This window comes from Sorex fumeus, unplaced genomic scaffold, assembly GCF_029834395.1.
Source record: "Sorex fumeus unplaced genomic scaffold, SorFum_2.1 ptg000264l, whole genome shotgun sequence".
NCBI classification, from domain to species: Eukaryota; Metazoa; Chordata; class Mammalia; order Eulipotyphla; family Soricidae; genus Sorex; species Sorex fumeus.
Window position 1 is genome coordinate 1,549,381 of NW_026606321.1, and position 20,832 is coordinate 1,570,212.

General features: G+C 42.2%; 1 protein-coding gene across 1 annotated transcript in view; it reads left to right on the plus strand.

Annotated features, from left to right (window-relative positions):
- The window catches only part of DNAH5 (dynein axonemal heavy chain 5), a 321,369-nt gene that overhangs the window by 63,671 nt on the left and 236,866 nt on the right, over positions 1-20,832 (plus strand). The window contains exons 5-11 of the mRNA XM_056109071.1: positions 6,866-7,035; positions 8,453-8,674; positions 9,855-9,992; positions 11,541-11,717; positions 13,512-13,625; positions 14,207-14,314; positions 16,932-17,054. Of these exons, the coding sequence (XP_055965046.1) occupies positions 6,866-7,035; positions 8,453-8,674; positions 9,855-9,992; positions 11,541-11,717; positions 13,512-13,625; positions 14,207-14,314; positions 16,932-17,054 (1,052 nt within the window). The remainder of the gene's footprint in view (positions 1-6,865; positions 7,036-8,452; positions 8,675-9,854; positions 9,993-11,540; positions 11,718-13,511; positions 13,626-14,206; positions 14,315-16,931; positions 17,055-20,832) is intronic.

Here is a 20,832-nt window from a genome sequence, read left to right on the forward strand (position 1 = left end):
TCGTGCAAAATTCTACCTCACAGAACGAGGAGAAAAGAATGCAGGGTTTAAGAAGAGGACTCCCAGAACAACCACCAACTGGGAGCTCTTTGGCTCTATTGCGGCAACATGGGAAGATGCCATCATTGACAACATTGATGAGGAATACGATCGAATGATTCAGCACCTCCACGATTGTGCAAGGAATACCAAGAGAGAGATAACCACAAAAAACCGTCTTTCTTCGAACACTCTTGAACTTATTCGCCAACATGGCTTGGCACATGCCTCAGGCAACCACAAGCGAACATCCGAACTGGCAAAACAGTGCAGAGAAGCCATCAAGGATGACCTCAAAAACAGGAGAGCAGCAGTACTGGTAGATGCAGCAGAAGCTGGGAAAAACATTCGTAATGCCCGCCTGTCCTTCACCAACTACAAAACCAAGATGACTGCCCTCCGACATCATGATGGATCTATCACATCTTCCAGAAGGGCAATGGAGAAGATTATCCATGACTTCTACTCAGATCTCTTTAATAGCCACATCCACTTGCCCACATACCACATACCACATGATGGATATGTCGTTCCCAATGTTCTCCCTTCCGAAATCCAACATGCCATCTCGTCGGTAAAGAAACAAAGAGCCCCTGGCCCAGACAAGAACACCTGAAGAACTTACCATCAGTACTCATCAATATATTGGCTCGACTCTTCACACGCTACCTGTGTGAATGCAAGGTTCCATCCCAATGGAAAACCAGCAGGACTGTACTACTATACAAGAAAGGAGACATCCACGACATTGGCAACTATCGCCCAATCTGCCTATTGTCTGTCATCTACAAACTATTCACTCGAGTCATCCTGAATAGGATTAGCAGAACACTAGATGAAGGACAACCATGTGAACAAGCTGGATTCCGAAAAGGATTCAGTACCATCGACCATATCCACACAATAACCAAGCTCATTGAGGTATCTCAGGAGTTCAAGATGCCGCTCTGTCTAACGTTCATTGATTTAAAGAAGGCCTTTGATTCTGTTGAGACGGAAGCGGTCATGGAAGCCCTAGCCAATCAGGGCGTACAAACTCAATACATCAGGATCCTTCGTGAGCTCTATTGCGGATTCACTACCAAGATCTCACCATTCTACAAAGAAGTAATCATCCATATCAAGAGAGGGGTTCGGCAGGGTGATACCATTTCACCAAAACTCTTCAGTGCCACCCTCGAGAACATCATGCGATGACTGGAATGGGAAAACATGGGAGTGAAGATAGATGGTTGGCAACTACACCACCTCCGCTTTGCTGATGACATCGTTCTAATAACACCAAACATCAGCCAAGCGGCACAAATGCTGAACGACTTTGACCGTGAATGTGGAAAGGTCGGACTACAGCTGAATCTTACGAAGACAATGTTTATGAGAAACAGCCTTGTTCCTGATGCTCCATTCGCTCTCAACGGAACCACCATCTCCGAATGCAACAGTTATATATACCTAGGTCGAGAAATCAACATGATGAATGACCTGGCACCTGAGTTACGCAGGAGGAAGAGAGCGGCTTGGAATGCCTTCAAGAGCATTGAAGAAATAACTAAAAGGACAAAGAACCTCCAGCTACGAGCACATCTCTTTGATTCCACTATTCTTCCTGCATTAACATATGCCTCAGAGACCTGGACCCTACGAAAACAGGATGAGAACGCTATTCGGGTCTCTCAAAGAGGAATCGAAAGAACTATGCTTGGAATATCACGATTCACTCAAATGAGAGATAGAATCCGGAGTTCTGATCTTCGTCAACACTCAAGAATCAGGGACGCTGTCTCATTTGCCAAGACATCAAAAATCAGATGGGCTGGACACGTAATGAGGTTTACAGACAACCGCTGGACTAGAGCCATTACTGATTGGATTCCACGGGACATCAAAAGATCACGTGGACGCCCACCTATAAGATGGTCAGACTTCTTCGTCAAGACCCTAAATGATCGGTTTGAGGCTCTGCATGTTCCTAGAATGAACAGATACCATTGGGCTACGCTAGCACGCAACCGGGATGAATGGAGACGTTACTGGCACCCGCTCGAATAAATCGATGAATAACGGGGATTAAGTGATTAAGTGATAAGTGAAGTGATTGTTTGTTTAAAAATGGAGAAATCATGTGTGCCTGCTCTAAATGATAGTATTTCCCCTAAATTAGTCATCTGATATTTTATGATCACAAAATTCATTAAACTTTGGAAAAATCTAAATAATATAGGAAATGTCCACTGTGTTCTGGAATTATGAAACAGAAGTTGAGATGAAAGGTTAAGTTCAGTGGTGATCTCTGCCCAGGATGACATTGCCTTTGTGTATAAATGTCAGGGTGAACCAGAAAGTTCCAGTCATTTAAGCATCACTGCAAGTTTATTTCTGCTTTCTACTTCTCCTTTAGACCTTTCCAATGGGAGTAACTCTTTTTCTGAACTTGGATTAAGTTCCAGGCTTTTTTTCTGGGTATTCTCAGATGAGAAAAATTCTTGTGGCTGCTTCTAGATCACAATCATGGGGTCAGTTCAGAGAGCAAAAATGCCCAGTGTATCTAAAGTAGCTGATCTAGAGGCTGGAACGACAGCACAGTGGGTAGAGCATTTGTCTTGCATGCCACCGACCTCAGGGTTCGATTCTCAGCATCCCATATGGTCCCCTTAGTACCACCAGGAGTAATTCCTGAGTGCAGAGCCAGGAGTAACCCCTGTGCATGGCTGGGTGTGACCAGAAAGCAAAAAAAAAAGTAGCTGATCTAAAGGGAAAATCATCGCTAGCTTTGACCCTCCATCTTCCTTCCCTCTGCCACAGCTCCTAGCAGTGATCCTGAAGGTCACCTTTGCAGTGGGAGAGGGGCTTGATCCTCCTAAGCACTCCAGATATTAGTATCTAGAATCATTATTCCCGGTTTTCAGAGAAAGCTGAGTCACAGGAAGGTTAAGGTCACATGGTTGGAACATGTGGCAGATGGAAGCTTGACCCTAGATCCAGTGATACTCATGGGTAGTCTGAGTATGTCCACCTGACCTGACCCTGCAGGACACTGAAGGGCCACCCAGCCCTGCTGACTCTGCAGATGAGGGACAGCTGGAGCGTTAAAACTGGTATCTCCAATCCTGACCTCGATCTTGTCCCATTGGCTGTGTACAGTTATGGGACACACGGTGCCAGGAATCCGGTACTATCTTCCCAGCCCCTCTGGGAAGTACTTTCTGTTTATTTGTTTATTTATTGGCAAACCCCAGTGATTTCAGGGCTTACTTCTGGCTCTGTGCTCAAAGATCACTCCTAGTGGGCCTAGGGGACCATATGTGGTACTGAAGAAAGAATCTGGGTGGGCCATGTGAAAGGCAAGGGTCATACCCATTGGACCATTGCTCTGGTCCCTTGTAAGTACTTTCTTATTCCATCTCCTCCCACTCCTGTTTTCACCTGGAGCAACAGTTTGTAATGATGCTGATGTTCTGGGGTCCATCAGATTCTTTTACATTTATTAATTTTACTGTCACTGTCACTGTCACTGTCCTCCCGTTGTTCATTGATTTGCTCGAGCGGGTCCAATAACATCTCCATTTTGAGACTGTTGTTACTGTGTTTGGCATATCCAATACGTCACGGGTAGCTTGCCAGGCTCTGCCATGTGGGCGAGATACTCTCGGGCTCTCCGAGAGGGGCAGAGGAATCGAACTCGGGTCAGCCATGTTGGCTGCATGCAAGGCAAATGCCCTACCGCTGTGCTATCACTCCATTTTAATAATTAGTAAAGATTATTTACTAATTTACTAATTTATTTTGCTAATTAATTTTTTTATTGAATCACTGTGAGATATACAATTATAGAACTATTCATGTTTGGGTTTCAATTATACTATGTTCCATTACCCATTCTTCCATCAGTGTACATTTTCCACCACCAATGTCCCCAATATCCCTCCTGCTACCCCCCCCAACCCCCTTGCCAGCCTGCCTTTATGACAGGCTCTTTTCTTCTGTCTCTCTCTTTCTCTGCCTCTCTGTCTCTTTCTGTCTCTCCCTCCTTCCCTCCTTTTAGGAATTATGATTTGCAATACAGATACCGAGAGACTATCATGTCTGGTCCCTTACCTACATATTTCAGAATGCAGTTCTTATTCAGAGTGATCCTTTCCAACTATCATTGTTATAGTGATCCCTTTTCTATCACAGTTGCCTTCTAACCCAGCATTCCCCGAGGCTTCCAACTGTGGACCAATTCTCCTGCTCCTTGTTTCTACTGTCTTTGGGTATTAGTCTCATACTCTGTGTTTCTATGTTCCACAAATGATTGCAGTCATTCTGTATCTGTACCTCTCCTTCTGACTCATTTCAGAAGATACTCAGCATGATACTCTCCATGTCCATCCATTTATAAGCAAATTTCATGACTTAATTTTTCCTAACAGCTGCATAGTATTCCATTGTGTAGATGTACCATAGTTTCTTTAACCAGTCATCTGTTCCCAGGCACTTGGATTGTTTCCAGAATCTGGCTATTGTGAATAGTGTTGCAATGAACATAGACGTGAAGATGGCACTTATATTTTGTTTTTGCCCCTTAGGTATATTCTCAGAAGTAGCTTTATTGGGTTATAAGGAAGCTCATTTTCTAGTTTTTTGAAACATGACCATATTGTTTTCCAACCAGGCTGGACCAGCCAACATTCCTCCTGACCAACAATGAATGAGTCCCTTTCTCCCCAGCACTGGTTGTTCTTGTTCTTGATCTTTTTGATCTGCACCAGTCTCTATGGTGTAAGATGATATCTCATTGTTGTTTTGATTTGCATCTCCCCGATGATTAGTTATGTGGAGCATTTTTCCATGTACCTTTTGGCCATATGTATTTGTTCTTTTAAGAAGTTTCTGTTTATTTCTTCTTCCCATTTTTTTTGTGGGGTTAGATGTTTTTCTTGTAAAATTCTACCAGTGCCTTGCATATCTTGAAGATTAACCCATTATCTGATGGGTATTGGGTAAATAATTTTTCCCATTCTGTGGTCTGTCTTTGTATCTTGGTCATTATTTCTTTTGAGGTGCAGAAGCTTCTTAGTTTAATGTAGTCCAGTTTGTGTATCTTTTCTCCCACTTGCTTGGGCATTGGTGTTGCATCCTTAAAGATGCCTTTAGCTTCAGTATGATGAAGGATTCTGCCTATATTTTCCTCCATGTCCTTTATGGATTCATGTCTGATGTTGAGCTCTTTAATCCATTTTGATTTGACTTTTGTGCCTGGCATTAGAGCGAGGTCTGAGCTCATTATTATTATTATTATTATTATTATTTTTGGCAAGTAGTTGCCTAGTTTTCCCAGCACCATTTGTTGAAGAAAGTTTCCTTGCTCCACTTCACGTTTCTTGCTCCTTTATCAAAGATTAAGTGATCATCTATTTGAGGGTGTGTGTCAGGATATTCAAATATATTCCATTGGTCTGCAGCTCTGTCTTTATCCTAATACTGTTCTGATTTAATTACTGCTGCTTTGCAGTATGGTTTGAAGTTGGGAGAGGTGATACCTCCCATTTTATTTTTTTCCCAAGGATTGCTTTAGCTGTTCGTAGGGGTTTATTTTTTCTGGACCATGAATTTCAGTAGTGCTTTATTTATTTCTTTGAAAAATGTCATGGGTATACTTATAGGTACCACATTGAATCTGTATAATGCTTTGGGGAGTATTGCCATTTTGGCAATGTTAATCCTCCCAATTCTTGATCGGGTGCTGTGTCTCCATTTTATTGTGTCCTCTTTTATTTCTTTAAGTAGTGTTTTGTAGTTTTTTTCCTTCCTTCCTTCCTTCCTTCCTTCCTTCCTTCCTTCCTATTTCTTTCTTTCTTTCTTTTTTGTAGTACAGAGGTTTTCTTCACCTCTTTAGTTAAGCTGATTCTGAGGTACTTGATTTTTTGAGGCACAATTGTGAAGAGGATAGTTGTTTTTTTTAACTTTTGGGTCAGACCCGGCAATGCACAGGGGTTACTCCTGGCTCTGCACTCAGGAACTACTCCTGGCGGTGCTGGGGGACCATATGGGATGCTGGGAATGGAACCCGGGTCGGCCGCGTGCAAGGCAAATGCCCTACCCGCTGTGCTATTGCTCCAGCCCGAGGGGATAGTTTTTTTTTTTTAAGCTCTCTTTCATTATTTGTATATAGGAAAGCCATGGACTTTTGGTTATGGATTTTGTAATCTGCCACTTTACTATATAAACCTATTGTTTCTAGGAAGTTTTTTTTTTTTTGTAGAGTATCTAGGGTTTTCTAAGTATAGTATCATTTTATCTGCAAATAGTGATAGCTTGATTTCTCCCTTTCCTATATGGATGCCCTTGATATCTTTTTCTTGCCTAACTGCTATGGCAAGTAATTTCGGTACTATATTGAATAAAAATAGCGACAGTGGACACCCTTACCTTGTGCCTGATCTTAGAGGGAAATCTTTCACTTTTTCCCCACTGAGAATAATGCTTGCTGTGGGCTTCTTTTAGATACCTTTAGCGGTCAGTCTAGAGAGTGTCCATCCAAGGCACACAGATTAGTTATCAAGCCAGGATTTTTAAAAAATTTATTTTAAATACTTCATAAATTCTCTGGGCTGGAGCGATAGCACAGCGGTAGGGCGTTTGCCTCACACGCGGCCAGCCTGGCCAAGCCGGGTTCTATTCCTCTGCCCCTCTCAGAGAGCCCAGCAAGCTACCTAGAGTATCTCGCCCGCCCAGCAAAGCCTGAAGAAGCCAGGATTTAACCAGAAACCTTGTTTGTTTGTTAACAAGTGGTGACCCCCTGCACTGTTAATAGCATTTGTGAAATTCATTTTTATACTTGTAGGACAACTCAGCGCTGCAGGAGCTGCAGGAGGAGTCAGTCTTCTTTCGGGAAAGATCAAGAAACCTAAGGTGTTCGTGACAGAGGGAAAAGATGTCGCTCTGACTGGGATATGTGTGTTCTTCATCAGGACTGACACTTCCAAAGCCATCACCCCTGAGAACATCCACCGGGTAAGGGCCGTGTGATCCTTCACCCCAAATTACCAGATTCACAACCACCACTTGCACAACCGCAACCCCTAACTCCAGGAAGTCTTTTAAAAACACTGCCAGTAAACAACAAAGAGGGCATTTCTTTATGATCTGAGGGCCTAAGACTTAATTTATTCACAAAAATTAATATATCAGTAGTGTCATTGATGTCACAGTAGGTCTTTCCTTTTGAAAGACATCTCCACATGTATTTTATTAATGGAACATTTCATATGTTTAAAATATGATTTGAAAAAGTGGATTTTTTTGGTACAAAGTAAAATATATCTATGTTTCCTCTGTTTTTATTGGGTCTGTTACTTGCTTTGAGCTATAAACTGATGAACATTATGTTTACTTCATGGTTGCATTTGGATAGAAGTTTAGGAAAATATAGAGCTTATCTGAAACTCGGTGTCAAAATAATTTATTGGAGTAAAAAAGACCGAATATAAAAGTGAGCAACGGCCAGACCATATAGCTGGGTAAAACTTTGACCCACAATCTCATCTACCTGCCCAGGAAACTAACCCCTTATCTATAATAACTAGTCCAGGTAACCAGCCTACAATGCCAAACTTGCAAAACACTATCCAGGAAGTTAAACGGTAACTCCTGTAAGGGTTGGCTGAAATGGCCAAGACTTGATTGATGACTGACAGCTTCTCTAATTCACCTCCACTGTTTCCAACTCAGCACCAACCAGAGAATGCTATTGTTGACCTTCTTACCACACACCCAAGACCCCTTGATTCTAGCTGATCCTCCCTCAGATTCCTCAGTCCAACAGCCTCCTACCAGGGCAACAGGCTTCATTGGTACATGTGCTTTTTCGGTTGTTTTTGAGATACTTTCAGTCGTGCTCGGGACTGCTCTTGGCTCCATGCTCAGAGATCACTCCTGGAAGGGCCCCCTTCCTGGTCAGCCACGGGCAGGACCAGCATCCTACCTACTATATATCACTCCAGCCCAACAGAACTTTTTTTTTGTTTTGTTTTTGGATCACATTCACAGTGCTCAGAAATTACTCTTGGTGGTACTTGGGGGACCATGTGGGATGCTGGGGATTGAACCTGGGTTGGCTGCGTGCAAGACAAATGCCCTACCTATGTACTATTGCTCCAGCCACCATCCAGCCTTCCTTGGTTTCTACAATGAAGCTCTTCATCTTCCGCCTGCATTGGGGTCTATGGAAACGCCAGTGATGGTGGCCAACTCCATTGCTGTATCATTAACTCAGAATAAACTGCCTTTGCTTTTCCATTTGGTTAATTTTCATTTCCCTCCCCCCACCCCCGGGAGATACTGGGTTAGCAATGATACTCAGAAGTAATATAGCAGTTGAGTTGCAGTCAAGGGCATTGTCCCCAGGAAAGCTTTATTCATCTATTTCCAGGATGTGAGCTTTAACATGTTGGACACGGCCGATGGCGGCCTGCTCAACAGTGTGAGAAGTTTGCTGTCAGACATCTTCCTTCCTGCTCTCAGGGCCTCGAGCCACGGCTGGGGCGAGCTTGGGGGTCTTCAGGAAGCATCCAGCATTCAGCAGGAGTTCCTGAGCTCTCTAGAAAGCTTTGTGAATGTGCTGTCAAGTGCTCAGGAGAGCCTGAAGGAGAAGGTAAGAGCACGGAAGGCCATCCTCCAGGGATCACTGGTGCATGAGTGCTTGCAATGTCTCAGTGTAGGAGACATCCGTCGTTTTGACTCCTAGCTCACAGGTCATGAGGAGAGCCTAGGGGCAAGTTGCCTGTGCCTGCAAGGTTTGTGGTGAGCGGCTTAAGTCTCTGAAATTCTAGTGATACATGCACTGGGACCCCACAGAAAGTTTGGCCAAGATCTTGGGCCTGACTTTGGCCTGGGAGATGCTTGGATGGAAGGAGAAACAAATAAATGCTTGTGGCATTGCTCTGCAGCCTAAAAGGAAAGAAATTTGGAACTGAAGTAGGTAGAGATGGAAGCATTTATTTCCTGTCACATCGGGTGTTGTTACTGGCTCCATGCTCAGGAATCACTCCTGGTGGGCTTGGGAGTGCTGGAGATCAAACATCAGTCAGCCACATGCAAAGCAAATACCCTCCCCACTGCACTATTGCTCAAATCTATTTCTCGTTGAACTTGCTATCTATAAAGGATGGATGCTACTAAAGTCATGAGGGTCATTCCTCTGGCTGATTTAAAAGGTTAATGTGATGGAATAGATGCTCTACCCTCTTCTACACTTTGGAGCACTCCCATTTTCATTGGCGTTTAGAAGCTGACTCTTTCATTTCCAAATTCCCTATTAATTTTCATATTCTGTAATGTTTCAGTCTTTTTTTCTGGGTCACTCTTCGCTTCTTTTGACCCAAACTGGGATGTTAGTCTCTCTCATAATTGAGTGACATTTTCAATATATAGGGGACCCTATATCTCATTCCTACTTTGGACAAACTTGCAGGCTATCGAATGTAGCCTGCCCACAGGGCAGAGTCTGGCAAACTCCCCGTGGCGTACCAAATATGCCAAATACCAGTAACAATGATGGGTCTCATTCTCCTAAAGAGCCTTGAATGTAATCTCAGGTTAGGATGAAAGAGACGTTACTGGGGCCTGCTCGAGGCAATCGACGAATAACAGGATGATGAAATGAAAAATGAAAAGGGGACCCTGGGCATTATGGATCTTACCCTGTTTCCCAGATCTTCTGTTTAGGGAGCAAGATCGTTTAGACTTGAAGGAGGCTCTTAACCTGCTTCTTAATGTGGTGTCAGTATGTGTGTGTTTTAGAAATTCATCTTATTTAACTTTCATTCATGTAGGTGAACTTTCAAAAGTGTGACATTTTTGAACTAAAAACCCTGAAGGAACCAACAGACTATTTGACTCTAGCTAATAATCCTGAGACTTTGGAAAAAATAGAAGGTTGTATGAAAGTATGGATCAAACAGACGGAACAGGTAATTTTCAGAAACCAAATGTTAGTTTCAGAACTACTTTACTCAACTAGCCAGTGGTGGATATCATATTGTATTCCTGTTTGCCCAAGTATTTTATCTCAAATCCTAAAATAAAAGTAGGCGATTTAAGGTGGTTTTAATTTTTGGTGATTAGCTAGAAAGGACGAGTAAGAATTCTAAAGATGAATGTAATGACTTTATATACTTTTTGTCACTAGAGAATTGCGTGATGTCAATTTTTCTCAGTATTTCTTTTACCTTGGAAAGAATCTCTGTAGAAATACAAGGGATTTATGTTTCAGTACATCTTACAAAAGTGAATTTGAGACTGAATTAGAATAAAATCCTCAGAAAAGTCCTCAATGAAGTGATAAATGCATAGAAAAGAAAAAGTGAAAAAAAAAAAACCTAGAATAAGACCAAGGGCTTTAGGCCTGAGAGCTTTCCAAAATTTTTATTACTTTAAGGTTATATAGTAAGTATATAACCTTCAGGGTAACTTCCTATGAAAGCTTTTCAATAAGCAGTTTTCCATCATAATAAGTCAGTTACATTTTTGTTGAAGGGATAAAAACAGAAACATGTTAAATTAGCTCATGGATGCCATTCAACAGATATATAGGTCACTGTCATTGTCACTGTCCTCCCATTGTTCATCGATTTGCTCAAGCGGGTCCAGTAACATCTCCATTGTGACAATTGTTACTGTGTTTGGCGCATCGAATATGTCACGGGTAGCTTGCCAGGCTTTGCTGTGTGGGTGAGATACTCTTGGTAGCTTGCTGGGCTCTCCGAGAGGGGCGGAGGAATCGAACTTGGGTCGGCCGTGTCGTACACGTGCAAGGCAAATGCCCTACCCGCTGTGCTGTTGCTCGAGCCCGGATGTATATCACTTATCACTTAAAGTGATAAAAGTATTCATTATTTCGACAAAAGATGTACCATTTTTATTTGAAATTTCCCCCCAATAATCAGACCTGCTGAAAAGGTATCAATGAAATAATTTGTTTTCTATTGTTGTTTATGAAGAGTATATGATTGCGGCCACGTGATTTTGGATTTCTGATATTTTACTAATTAAGTCTGGAGGGATTTCTGCCAAAAGCCTCAGAGTTCTGAGATTGGTTTGTGTGCCTCTGGGGCCATGATCGTGCTGGAGAGCTGCTTGGGGGGGGGGGGGGCGGGGGCAGCTCGTGGTCTTGGGGCGGGAAGGACTTGCCAGTTCCGCCTCCATCCCATGAGGCCACAGTTGCCCCGTCACCACCAGCTCATACCCGGCTGTCCAAAAGGCTCTGAGATGGCGGCCACCGTGCCACCGGGGGGTGGGGAAGGTGGAAGAGACAGACACCCTTTCCCTCCTGGGGGGTGGGGCACAGCGCCGTAGCTTAATGCATAGTTCATTCACATTTTTGCCAAAAGCTGCTGGGTTCCGAATTAAGTTCGTGTGCTTCTGGGGCCATGGCCGTGCCAGAGAGCTGCTCGTGGGGGGCAACTCTTGGTCTCGGTGGGACGGGAAACAAATTTCAAATTTCTTATGTGTGTTTATAGGTTCTTGCTGAAAACAATCAGCTGAGAAAGGAAGCAGATGACCTTGGACCCCGAGCAGAGTTGGAGCACTGGAAGAAGAGGCTTTCCAAATTTAACTACCTTTTGGATCAATTGAAAAGCCCAGATGTTAAAGCTGTGTTGGCGGTTCTTGCTGCTGCCAAGTCAAAACTTCTGAAGGTTGTCAATCTTGTCTTTTTTCCTCTATGGGAAGAAATGACAAATCTCAATGCTATCTCTAATCAAAGAATAGTAGGATCAGAAAAATGTTATCATTCCTCTTTGAAAAATCATTTAAGATCAAATATCATTATTTTTGTGTACTCTTTGAGTCTGTGGAATTAGGCTTTGAATTAAAGAGTGTGTTGGCTAGTTTTCATGCATGTATATTACAGAGCATTGTTTAGACTATGATGTAATATATTTTAATCAATATTTTTAGTTAATATATTCATATATCAATACTGATATATGAATATATCACATAGTCTTAAATATATGTGAATTTATATGTAAATATATCTGTAAATTCAGACTGAGTAGAAATAGTGAAAACTTGCATGATATTTTTTGTAAACTTCTGAAATATGAGTTTTATATTGCTATGTAATGAATGAAAACTTAATTATTGAAACAGTAAACAATTATTGTCTCATGGTATATGGTTCAGGAATTGAGTGCAGCTTAGCAGGGGGCCCCTACCACAAGTTCTCTCATGAGGTCAAAGTTGGGGCATTGGTTGATCTGCAGGCTCAGCCGGGGAAGATCTGCTTCTGGTTGCTCTTGTGGTTGCTGTAGGATTCGGCTTCTTGCTGTCTGACAACTATTGGCTTCCTTCAGTTCCTTACAAAACTGGCTTTGTGTAGGGTGACTCCCATCATGGTGACTGGCTTCCCGTAAAGGGAGTAAGAAGAGCCGGCAAGCGAGTACCCAACAAAGAAGACATTCTCTCTTGGCAAACTAACTCCCATAAGTGACATCCCATTACTACTGGAAGTTGGTTTCCAAATTCGACAGGGAAGCCGGGAGACTTGGAAATAGGCAATCAGAGTCCCAGGTCCCTGGGGATTGTTGTAGAGGCTGCTCATCACTCCTTATATTGATGCTACAAAAACACAAGTACTTATTAGCTATTTGTTTTGATGTTTCAGTGCATGCAAACAATTTGAATGATCAAGAATAAATGATCTTAGTACCTGTGTCTTAGATTGACTTCTGCCATTATTCAAATAAATGCACAGCGGTAGGGCATCTGCCTTGCACGCAGCCAACATGGCCGACCCGAGTTCGATTCCTCCACCCCTCTCGGAGATCCCGGCAAGCTACCGAGAGTATTCGATATGCCAGACACAGTAACAACAAAGTCTCCAATGGAGACGTTACTGGGCCTGCTCGAGCAAATCAAATAAATGCATCCATTTTATTGTGGTACTGTTCCACCATATTCTGTTGGATGGTCATAAAGTGAATCCAGTATGTTGATTCGTGTTCACTCATTTCCTCTGGTTCTTCCCAGTTTTAGATATTTTTTCATTTTACAGTACCTAGCTTAAAGCACAGTCATGGAATAATGGCACTATTTATAGATGGGCAGAAATATAGGGATTAGGGAAAGGAAGTTCAGGTTTGAAAAGAGGGAAGGTAGAAAAATCTGGGAATATGGTGCAGAGCGTATCCATTCGCCGGCAGAGCGGGAGGAGGTGTCGGCAGAGCGAGGGCACTGTTCTCAGGAGTCTCGTTCCTAGTTGCTGAGCAGATTTTATAAGAGAAGACCCGGAAGACCTACCTTTAGCAGTTAGCCCAAAATTATACATTGCTTTTCACGGTGTCTTTACTTTTCTGAAATGAGGCCTGTGAGCTGCTCAGATCAGAGTGAAGTCTGTCTCTGGGGAATGTGGCGACCCATGGAAGTATTAGGTTGGAAGCTCTTCTGTCAATAGTTGTGTTAAAATTGTTTTCCTGGATTGTGCTTAGATTTGGCGGGAAATGGATCTCCGAGTCACTGATGCAGCTAATGAAGCAAAGGACAATGTCAAATACTTGTACACACTGGAAAAGTGCTGTGACCCCTTGTATAGCAGCGACCCTGTGAGTCAGAGCTCTTTGCTTTCTTAATACAAGGATGCTTCTCCAGCTGAGCCGAAGGTTTGGTTCACAGATATCATCATGTGTTGGAAAAGTCTTAAAACCATTTTTTTTATTCTCAAGAAATTTATATACGTTACATGTGCAATTGTAACACATTACTGTCACCACGTGTCATTTAGAGAATATATGTATGCAGTATTTTATTAAATATGTATCAAGCATCTTATTTTCCGTTAAATGTTATAATTGACATATGAACAATACTCAGATGTGGGGGAAAGTCATTGACTGATTTTTTTTAATTTCTAGGAAGTGTCTACTTTTATTTGTTATAAAATTATGTTTTATCATGTTTTATAAATCATTAATAGAAAGTTGACCGTTTTTTCACTGGAGCAAAATTTTATTAACTGCATATGACAAAAATTTTCCTATATATGTTTGTTATAAAATATAAGATATTAAAATTAATTTAAACAAAACCCTTAGCTCAACTTTATTCTAATAAAGATTGATTAGACTATTAGAGTTTGGCTGAGTTTGGTATTTATTTTCTTAAAAACATTTGTTATATTTTTCAGATATCTATGATTGATGCTATTCCTACACTTATCAATGCAATTAAAATGATATATAGTATCTCTCATTACTATAATACATCTGAGAAGATCACATCTTTGTTTGTAAAGGTAAGTGTGTACAGCAGAGTCCTTGGTCACCTATATTTATTGGTCACTGAGCAATTTCTTATAATTAGATATACCACTTTGGTGTGTTCTGTCAGTGAGACCTACAATAATAATAATTTTCAAAAAAGCCAAATTTCTCAGTAAAGATAGAAATAATTACATACAAGAGGCAGATTCTATTAAATCATAAAGCATTATTTTTTGAAGTAACAATAAAAATCATATTAAATACTTATATAATACATAATAAAAAGATTCTTTTTGGAATTTCTTTTTCCATGCCATTTAGTATATTACATACTCATGTTTAGTAAATTTTAACTAAGAAGAAAAATATATGACTATCTTCTATTTCATATTTTATATGCCACGGTTACACATCCATTCGATGCCACAGTTGTTTACTTGATGTTATTAGAACAGTAATTGTGGCAATAAAAGTCACTTGCCACGTTCCAGTAATCCATAAAGCAATTATAATGATTCTGCCAAGAAGCTTAATGATGCTAAAACCTTATGTCCTAACTCATGAGCGTTTATGGTGAGCATTGTTGCCTCCTTCATTCTGAGCAGTCTCTAAGAAGTAAATGACTTTTTCATTACCAAAGCAAAAATTTTAATGCTGTGATTCAAGTAGAGGCAATTCCAGCACCCCGGGACCCACGCTGTGAATACGAATGCAGCAGGAGTGAGGATTCTGGCTGGGGGCAGGGCTGTCCAAGTTCACAAGCTCGGCTTGGAGAGAAGCGCCTCTGTTCTTGGGCTCGTGTAGAAAAGGGAGAATCTCTGAGATCTCCTTCCCAGCTTTACTCTTCAGTATGACATATTAGCATCCTGGGGGAGCTTCTCCGTGTAGAAGACTCAAAAGTTGGTTTATATCATGACTCCAGACTCCACGTGGACTGTTTCCAAGTTTTACTTTTGAACAAGAGTATAAAAATATCATCTATCTAATTAAAAAGTAGCTTTTGCATTGGAAAACTTGAAGCAGACACAAAAGGAAAAAGAATCATATTGCATGTCATCTAGTTTTAGTGACCTCCAGAGTGCAGCCAGCCTAGTGTCATATTCCCAACCCGTCTTGCAAACCCATGTATGATTCTGTTGTCCAGTTATCCTGTGATTCGTGTTTTCAAAACTCTTAAGTATAAATTTTTATTTATTTATTTTTTAATTTTTATTATTATTTTTTTAACTTTCATTAGTGAGACACCATGAGGTACAGTTGTAGACTTACACATTTTGTGCTTGGGTTTCAATTATACAACGATCAAATACCCGTCCCTCCACCAGTGCCCATTTTCCACCACCACGGGTCCCAGTGTCCCTCCCACCCCCCATCTGGAGAGTTTTCAGCGGTTCTCAGAGGCTGTTCCTGGCTATGTGCTCATAAATGACGCTTGCTGGTGCTCAGGGGAATATGTGTGGTGTGGGGGATTGATTTGTTTGGCGTCATGCAAGGCAAGTGCGTTAACCCCTGTACTTTTCCTTTTAATTTGTTCATACAAACAAACACAAGAAAATTCTGTTTGTTTTTTTTTAATTTGGAGGACTGAATAAGATGTAATTGGTCACATGTACTATGACTGTATTCTTCTCTCTTTTGCCTTCTTATTTTGACATTTCTGCTGTAGAACCTGGTATCCTGAAATGATCGGTTACACAGTTACACAGTTAGACATGGTACTTGGAGCTACCTAAGAACTTAATTTAGAAACTGACTCTGAACAGTTTTTGGGTGTTTTGCTTGTTAAGTTTTCACTTAAGACACTCATCCTGCATTCCCAAGGGGGCCTGAATTGTTGATGGTGCTTCCAATGCTGTGATTTGATGAGTGACTTTGACAAAACTTATGTACAATCTAAAAAAAGTTAAAAGTAGCACAAAGTGGAATAGTGACTAGCAGACTGAGGAGTGAGTAAAATGAGCAAGTGTTGGTAAAACTTGCAGCTCTCACTTTTTAGATGAATAATTTTGGGCAGTCCAACATACAGCATAAGGACCATTGCAAATAATCTGTGTTGTATGTTCAAAAGGTTGCTTAGAGAGTAGCATAAGATTCCTAAACACAAACACATACATATGGTGGTAGCTATTCAAGGTGACAGGTGTGTTAGTTAACATGAATGAGGTTTTATTTCATCATATATATTTATCAAATAATCACATTTAATATCTACAGTTTAATTTTGTATCTCATGGTGATGCATTAAAAAATATAAGCCCTGAAAAAATGAATTTGATTTTTAGTTACCACTCAGTGAAATTGGATTAAAAATGTTTGTGCTGAGGCTGGAGAGGTAATATTGCTATATTATCTCTCCAGCCTCAGTACAAACATTTTTAAGGGTAAGGCACTGCCTTGCATGTGGCCAACCCAGATTTGATTCTCAGCACTCCTGAGTCTTGCTACGAGTGATCCCTGACTAGCACTTTTGTGGCCCCAAAATAAAAAAAGCTTTGTGCCTGATTAGAGTTGTTAAGGGAAAATAAAAATCTCATCAACACTGAAGTTCATATTCATAGGTTGTATACTCAGAGGTAGAGAGTTAAAAATTCTCATCTAATCGATGAATGATAGATGTTTTATGGATTTTGTTTTATTGGAAAATTCTAGGTAACAAACCAGATGATATCTGCATGTAAAGCCTATATTTCTAACAGCGGTACAGTTTCCATCTGGAGTCAGCCCCAAGATGTTGTTATGGAAAAAATTTTATCTGCAATTAAACTTAAGCAGGTAATGACCAGCTTAATAATAATGGTTGGCTTAATAACACAGTCAGACAATGTTCTATAGTTTTATGTTGTTTTTGTTGACACATCTTCAGTCATTTTGTAATTACAATGCTGGTTGCTAAAAATAACAGTATTTAAAAATTTTAGTCTTACTTGTTGATGTCACATTGGGTAGTAGGCATGTGAATTCTGTGCTTTAGGAGATAATGTTCTCACATCAGGTCGAAAATACCCAGAAGTACTCAACCCCTTCGCCAGCGTGCATGGAACCCTCCATCTCTCATGCTTTTCCCGATGTCACTTCTAGGACAGTAGTTTCCTCAGTGCATGGAAAATTGTTAACAAACTTGCTCCCAACTTTATTCACCTAATTCCACTTTTATGTGGGGGGTGGGGTCTCTCCTACATTTTAAGTTTACTCTAATCACTGGAGATAGAAAGAGACAGATCATTTTTCATCTGTTTTTAAAATGGAGGATAGCCCAGTGGGTAGGGCGTTTGCCTTGCACGTGGCCAACCCAGGTTCGATTCCTCCGCCCCTCTCGGAGAGCCCGGCAAGCTACTGAGAGTATCCTTCCCGCACTGCAGAGCCTGCCTGGCAAGCTACCCGTGATGTATTTGATATGCCAAAAACAGTAACGACAAGTCTCACAATGGAGACGTTACTGGTGCTTACTCGAGCAAATTGATAACAATGGGAGGACAGTTCTTCAGTGCTTTTAATTTTTTTTTTTATGTAGGAGTACTGCTATTTATTCAGCCACTGATGAGGCTGATTGAATTGTGCATGAACTCCGCCTTACCTTTTTTCACCATTTTTTATAATTTTATTTATTGAATCATCGTGAGAGCAGTTACAAAGCTTTTGGGTTTAATTCTCAGTCATACAATGAAACACCCGTATCTTCACCAGTGCCCACTATCCACCACCAGAATCCCCAGAATACCCCCATCCCACACTCTCCCCCTACTAATGGGGCAGATGATTTCCAAATTACTCTCTCTATACTTTGATTACACTCAACATTTCAACACCGCACACACCATTATTATTTGGGATTTTACCCCAACACTCAGATCTGCCAAAAAGGCAACAGTAAACAATTTGTTTTCTATTACTGGTTATGAATAACATATGATGCCGCATGGCTGCAGCAGTGGCCACACGATTTTGAAATTCCGAAATTTCAACAATTAAATCTGGAAGGATTTCTTGCCAAAACCTGCTGGGTTCTGAGATTTGTTCTTAAGTCTCTGGGATCATGGCCATTAAGCAGCTTGATCAGGAGCCAGAGAGGCTGTTCATGGGCGGTGACTCGTGGTCTGGTTGGGATGGGGAGTAAAGGGCCGGCTCCACCTCCATCCCACGAGGCCCCGCGTGTCTCTTCACTGCGGGCCCAAACCCGACTCTCCAATGGCCTCTGGAGGATGGCGGCCACCGAGCCATCAAGGGGGAGCTGGCAGAGGGACAGCACTCTTTCCCCCTGGAGTGGCTCAGCGACAGCAACCTACTGCACAGTCTGGACGCATTTCTGCCAAAAGCCGCTGGGTTTCAAGATTTGTTTCTGAGTCTCTGGGATCATGGCTGTTAAGCAACTTGATGAGGAGCCAGAGAAGCCATTTGTGAGCTGCGACTCGGGGCCTCGTTGGGATGGGGAGGAGCCGGCCCTTTCCTCCCCGTCCCAACGAGGCCCATCCTCACCATCCTGTGAGGCCCCGTATGTCTCACCACTGAGGGCCCAAACCTGACTGTCTAGTGGCCTCTGGAGGATGGTGGCCACCGGGCTGCCAGGGGGAACAGGCCAAGACACAAAACCCATTCACACCTGGGGTGGCCCAGTGCCGGTAACTTACTGCAGGGACCGACGCATTTCTGCCAAAAGCTGTTGGGTTTCGAGATTTGTTTGAGTCTCTGGGATCATGGCCATTAAGCAGCTTGATCAGGAGCCAGAGAGGCCATTTGTGGGTGGCGACTCGGGGTCTCATTGGGACATGGAGGAAAGGGCCGGCACTCAACCCCCATACCGTGAGGCCCCGAGTGTCTCATCACTTTGGGCCCAAACCTAACTGTCCAGTGGTCTCTGGAAGATGGCAGCCACCGAGCCACCTAGGGGGGTCAGGCGGAGGGACAACACCCGTTCCCCCCTGGGGTGGCCCGGCAACAGTAACCTACTGTGTGGTCCACACGCATTTCTGCCAAAAGCTGCTGGGTTTCAAGATTTGTTTCTGAGTTTCTGGGATCATGGCTGTTAAGCAGTTTGATCAGGAACCAGAGAGGCCATGCCTCCAGTTATATAGCTGAGCCGGAGGTGGTTTGTGGGTGTGTCTCCCACATACCTCACTTTTGGCCGCTTGCTTTCTTGGTAAACTGCCCTAAGTTTTTGGGGTCTGGCCAAAGGTACAGCAGCAATTTTGGGGTATCTGGAAGTCTGAAGGTGCCATCAGGCTGCTGATGCACTCGCCTCACAGGTACAGATTGACCTGCTGGTGGCACCATTCCCCCTCCAGTGCTTTTAGAATGTTAACCAGCCGTTGTTCCCGTACTCTTCACTTGCCAAGCGGTCATGTTTCAGGTGCACATCTTCGTCCTCTGTATGAGGTTTGTTCCGCCGTGCAGTTCTATGCATTGCACTCAAAGCGCCCACCTGCCCGCTTCTCCCCAGCTCACTTACCTTTCTCCCTGATGACTCCACAGTTTTCACAGGCTGAGTGATTTTTATGTGTTTTGTGAATTTCTGTGTTTGGTTATTTATTTGCCACATGTGAGTAGAACTATCCAATTGTCTTTCCCTCCCCAACTTAGCACTTAGACTTCCATACTTGTTGTTCAAAAAGGCATGATTTTTATCTTTTTAATATCAGTCACAGTCACAGTCACGCTCCTCCCATTGTTCATCGATTTGCTCGAGCGGGCCCAGTAACGTCTCCATCATGAGACTTGTTACTGTGTTTGGCATATCGAACACATCACGGGTAGCTTGCCAGGCTCTGCCGTGTGGGCGAGATATTCTCGGTAGCTTGCCGGGCTCTCCAAGAGGGGCAGAGGAATCGAACTCGGGTCGGCCATGTTGGCCGCTTGTAAGGCAGATGCCCTACCGCTGTGCTATCGCTCCAACCCAACTATACAAACAACTGTTTGTTTTTTGGGCCTTAAAAATCGATTAATCATTAGTTTGTGACATGACAGAATCTCAAGGTTCTCACTTAATATCTCTTAATATCCCTTGTATTTAGTATTCAAGGAGTATTCTCTTTATCCAGTCATTTTTTGATGACTTATAGGTTGATTTCACATTTTAACTGTTGTAACATGTTGCTGTGAACATAGATGTGCATATCCAACTTTAGTGTTTTTAGTGCATATAAATTAGTGTTTACATACCTTTTGAGTAAATACCTAGGAGTGGTTATTGCTAGATCATGTAGTATTCTATTTTTTTGCCACACCCAGTGATGATCAGGCCTCACAGAAACTACTCCTGATGAGATTGGCGGCAGGGGTGGGGGTGCATATAGGGTCTAGGGTTTGAATTTGGGTCAGTGGTGCTCAAAGCAAGTGCCTTATCCACTCTACTATTGCTTCTTTTTCTGTTTTTAACACTGGTGGGTAACTCGCGGCAGGATTGGTGATGGAAATTTGGATGTCAAGATTCCAACTATGTATAATTTTGCAATTCATGATGCTTCAAAAAATTTTTAGAATAAAAGTGCTTCATATAGTTTTTCATAGAATCCGTGTCAGTAGCTGTCACAACAATGTCCCAGAGTACCTTGGAAGA